At 60.3% G+C, this 2,665-nt stretch overlaps 1 protein-coding gene across 1 annotated transcript in view; it reads right to left on the bottom strand.

Moving 5' to 3' along the window:
* The window catches only part of GLTSCR1 (glioma tumor suppressor candidate region gene 1), a 16,005-nt gene that overhangs the window by 11,292 nt on the left and 2,048 nt on the right, over positions 1–2,665 (bottom strand). The window contains exon 4 of the mRNA XM_009326152.1: positions 7–1,772. Within this exon, the coding sequence (XP_009324427.1) occupies positions 7–1,772 (1,766 nt within the window). The remainder of the gene's footprint in view (positions 1–6; positions 1,773–2,665) is intronic.

Below are 2,665 nucleotides of genomic sequence, written 5' to 3'. Positions count from 1 at the left end.
GAGGACTGGTCGGCGCTGGGCAGCAGGCTGGCACCCGAGGCGGGCTGCGGCTGGACGAGGCCGGGGCTTTGGCTGCTGGTGGTGGCGGAGGCTTGGATGCTCACCGCCTGGCCGAGGTTCTCGGTGGCGTTGAGCATGGCCACCTGGTTGGGCAGCGTCACCCCCTGGATCACCGTCTGCCCCGTCTGGCCCAGCGAGGCGGCCACGGAGGGTTGGCTCTGCGTGGTCAAACTGCCCGCCAGCGAAACGGGCATCTGGAAGAGAGCTGGCTGACCCACCTGGCCGGGCTGGAGCTGGATGGGAGCCGAGAGTATGTGAGCGGTGCCGTGGGCGTTCTGCGAGGTGAGCACCTGGCCCAGGTTCAGCTGGCTGGCGATGTTCTGGTTGGTGAGGATCTGGGCCGGCAAGGCCTGGTTGGTTATCAGCTGTCCGCCCGGCCCTTGGCTAGTTATGATATGGGCTTGCCCGCCGGGGTGGGAGGTGGTCAGGATCTGCCCTCCCATGTTGGCCTGCAGGGCCGAGAGCTGCTGGGGTATCTGCACGGCGGAGGCGCCCGCCAGCTGCCCGGGGAGGAGGAACTGGTTCTGGCCCTGCAGCATGGCCTGCGGGACGTGCTGGGCGGGGATGACGATGCTGCTGCCCTGGTTCAGCAAGTGGACGCTCATGGGCTTGCTGAGGGCTTGCTGCTGCGGCGGCGGCTGCTTGAAGACGTTGGCTGGAAGCCCCTGGGGGAAGCCCGACAGCACCACGTTCTGCCCGGGTTTGCTGGCCATGAAGGTCAGGTTCTGCTGGGCCTTCTGCTGCTGCAGGGTGGCTTCGTTCTGGATGGTCAGGGTGGTGTTGTTGGAACCGAAGGGCTTGGGCGTGATCTGGTACAGCTTCTGCTGGAGGACCCCGGCGGGTTTGGGCTGAATCGGGGTGGGCGTCCTGTGAATGATGACGTTTTGGGCCTGCACCAAGGGGCTGCTCAAGTTCGAGGTGACGGTGAGCGGCTGGGAGCCTTGGGTCCCGGACACGCTCCCGAACATGGAGTTCCCGTTCAGCGTCGTGGTGGCCACCGTCGGCAGGTTCTTCTGGATGACGAGACCGGCGCTTTGCGGAGAGACCCCCGTCGAGGCGAGGGTGACCTGCTGCTGCTCGGGTGCCGTCTGGGTGATGTAGCTGCCGACGGGCATGGTGGCCACTTGGGAGGGCTGAACCTGCTTGGCGATGATCTGCTGCGCCGACTGGTTGATGGCCATCACTTGCTGCCCGACCACCTGAATCGGCCCGATTCCCAGCGTCCCGCTGGGGCTGCCGTTGGGCAAGCCCTGGAGGTTGGAGATGGGCTGGATGGTGACGTTCCCCAAGCCAACTTGCTGGAGGAAAGGCTGAACGCTGATGGCCTTGTTGACGACATCCGCTCCCACCGACTGCTGCACCAGGGCTTGGTGCGTCAGGACGGCGGGTTGCTGCAGCCCGATCAGGTCGGCCCCGCTGGAGAAGATCTGCGGGGTGCCGTCGGAGGCCGTCTGCACCACCGGCTGAAGGGTGGGAAGCTGGAAGGAGCCCAGGTCCAGCTCGGCCTCTGCCTCCAGCGTCTGCTCAGTGATGTTCGCCTCTTGCAGGCTCTGCTGGAGGATGTCGCAGGGCTGGTCCGAGTTCTGCAGGTTCGCCCCGCTGCTGGACGGCGACCCCAGGATGTCATCTTCTAAAAAGTCAAGGTCCACGCTGGTCGTGGGCTGACTCTGCTCGGTGCTCAGATGGTTGCCGGAGGACTCTTGTACGTGCAGCTGGGAGAGAGCGGGTCAGAGGGGAGAAGAAAGAAGAAGGCATTGAGCTCAAGCATGGGGAAGAGGGCTTCAAGTCAACTGCTCAACAGCTTTCGTGAGCCGCCTCAGAGAGGAGCGGGTGAACAGTGCCCTCACGCAGTCTGCACCTCGATTTGCTAAGCGTGGAAAGCATTTCGGCATCCCTGGGAGAGCCTAAATTGACGCACGGCATCGTCTGAGAGCAGGCGAGGCGGACATCAAACGACTTGCTTTAAGTGAGGGAGGGGGCTGATGGCAGAGCCGGTTAACGGCATCCCAAGGACCGTTTAAGCTTCACGTTTCCACGCGTTAAGCCATTTCAATGCCACCAAATATGAGAGTTCTGAATACATTCCTTGCCTTTCTCACTCTTAAAGATTAAGCTGTGGTTGGGATCGGAAGCGGAAATTTCGTATTCTAGAAACAAGCCTAAAAAACTCACCGAAAACCCAGCCCTTAAAAACTCACCGAAAACCCAGCCCTTTTCTTGCAAGAGATGTTCAAGCAGCAGCCGAGTTAACCCAGACACGCGCTGCAGCGCGTCGCTATAGGCGGCCCTCCCACAGCGAGGGCGTAGGCAGGGTGTCCCTGGGCTAGCACCCCGCACGCAGCAAAGGCCGCGCTGGGAAGAACCACGAAAATAACGGAAAAGCAACAGGCAGCCTAACCTCGGACCCCACCAGCTCTGTGCCGTCGAGTTTCGTGAAACACAGATCTAACCAGGAAGTTAAAAAATAAAGCAAAACAAAACAAAACAAAAAAATCAAAGTAGAAGTAAACCACAACTGCTAGGTACGTTTGTTGGTTATAAAACATCGGCAGCTTTACCCAAAGTCTTCATAAAAAATAAAACGGAATGGAGAAAAAAAAAATAA

This window comes from Pygoscelis adeliae, unplaced genomic scaffold (assembly GCF_000699105.1).
Source record: "Pygoscelis adeliae isolate BGI_AS28 unplaced genomic scaffold, ASM69910v1 Scaffold426, whole genome shotgun sequence".
Taxonomy (NCBI): Eukaryota; Metazoa; Chordata; class Aves; order Sphenisciformes; family Spheniscidae; genus Pygoscelis; species Pygoscelis adeliae.
The sequence above is the reverse complement of the archived record's forward strand: the minus strand, read 5'-3'. Positions and strand labels throughout refer to the sequence as shown.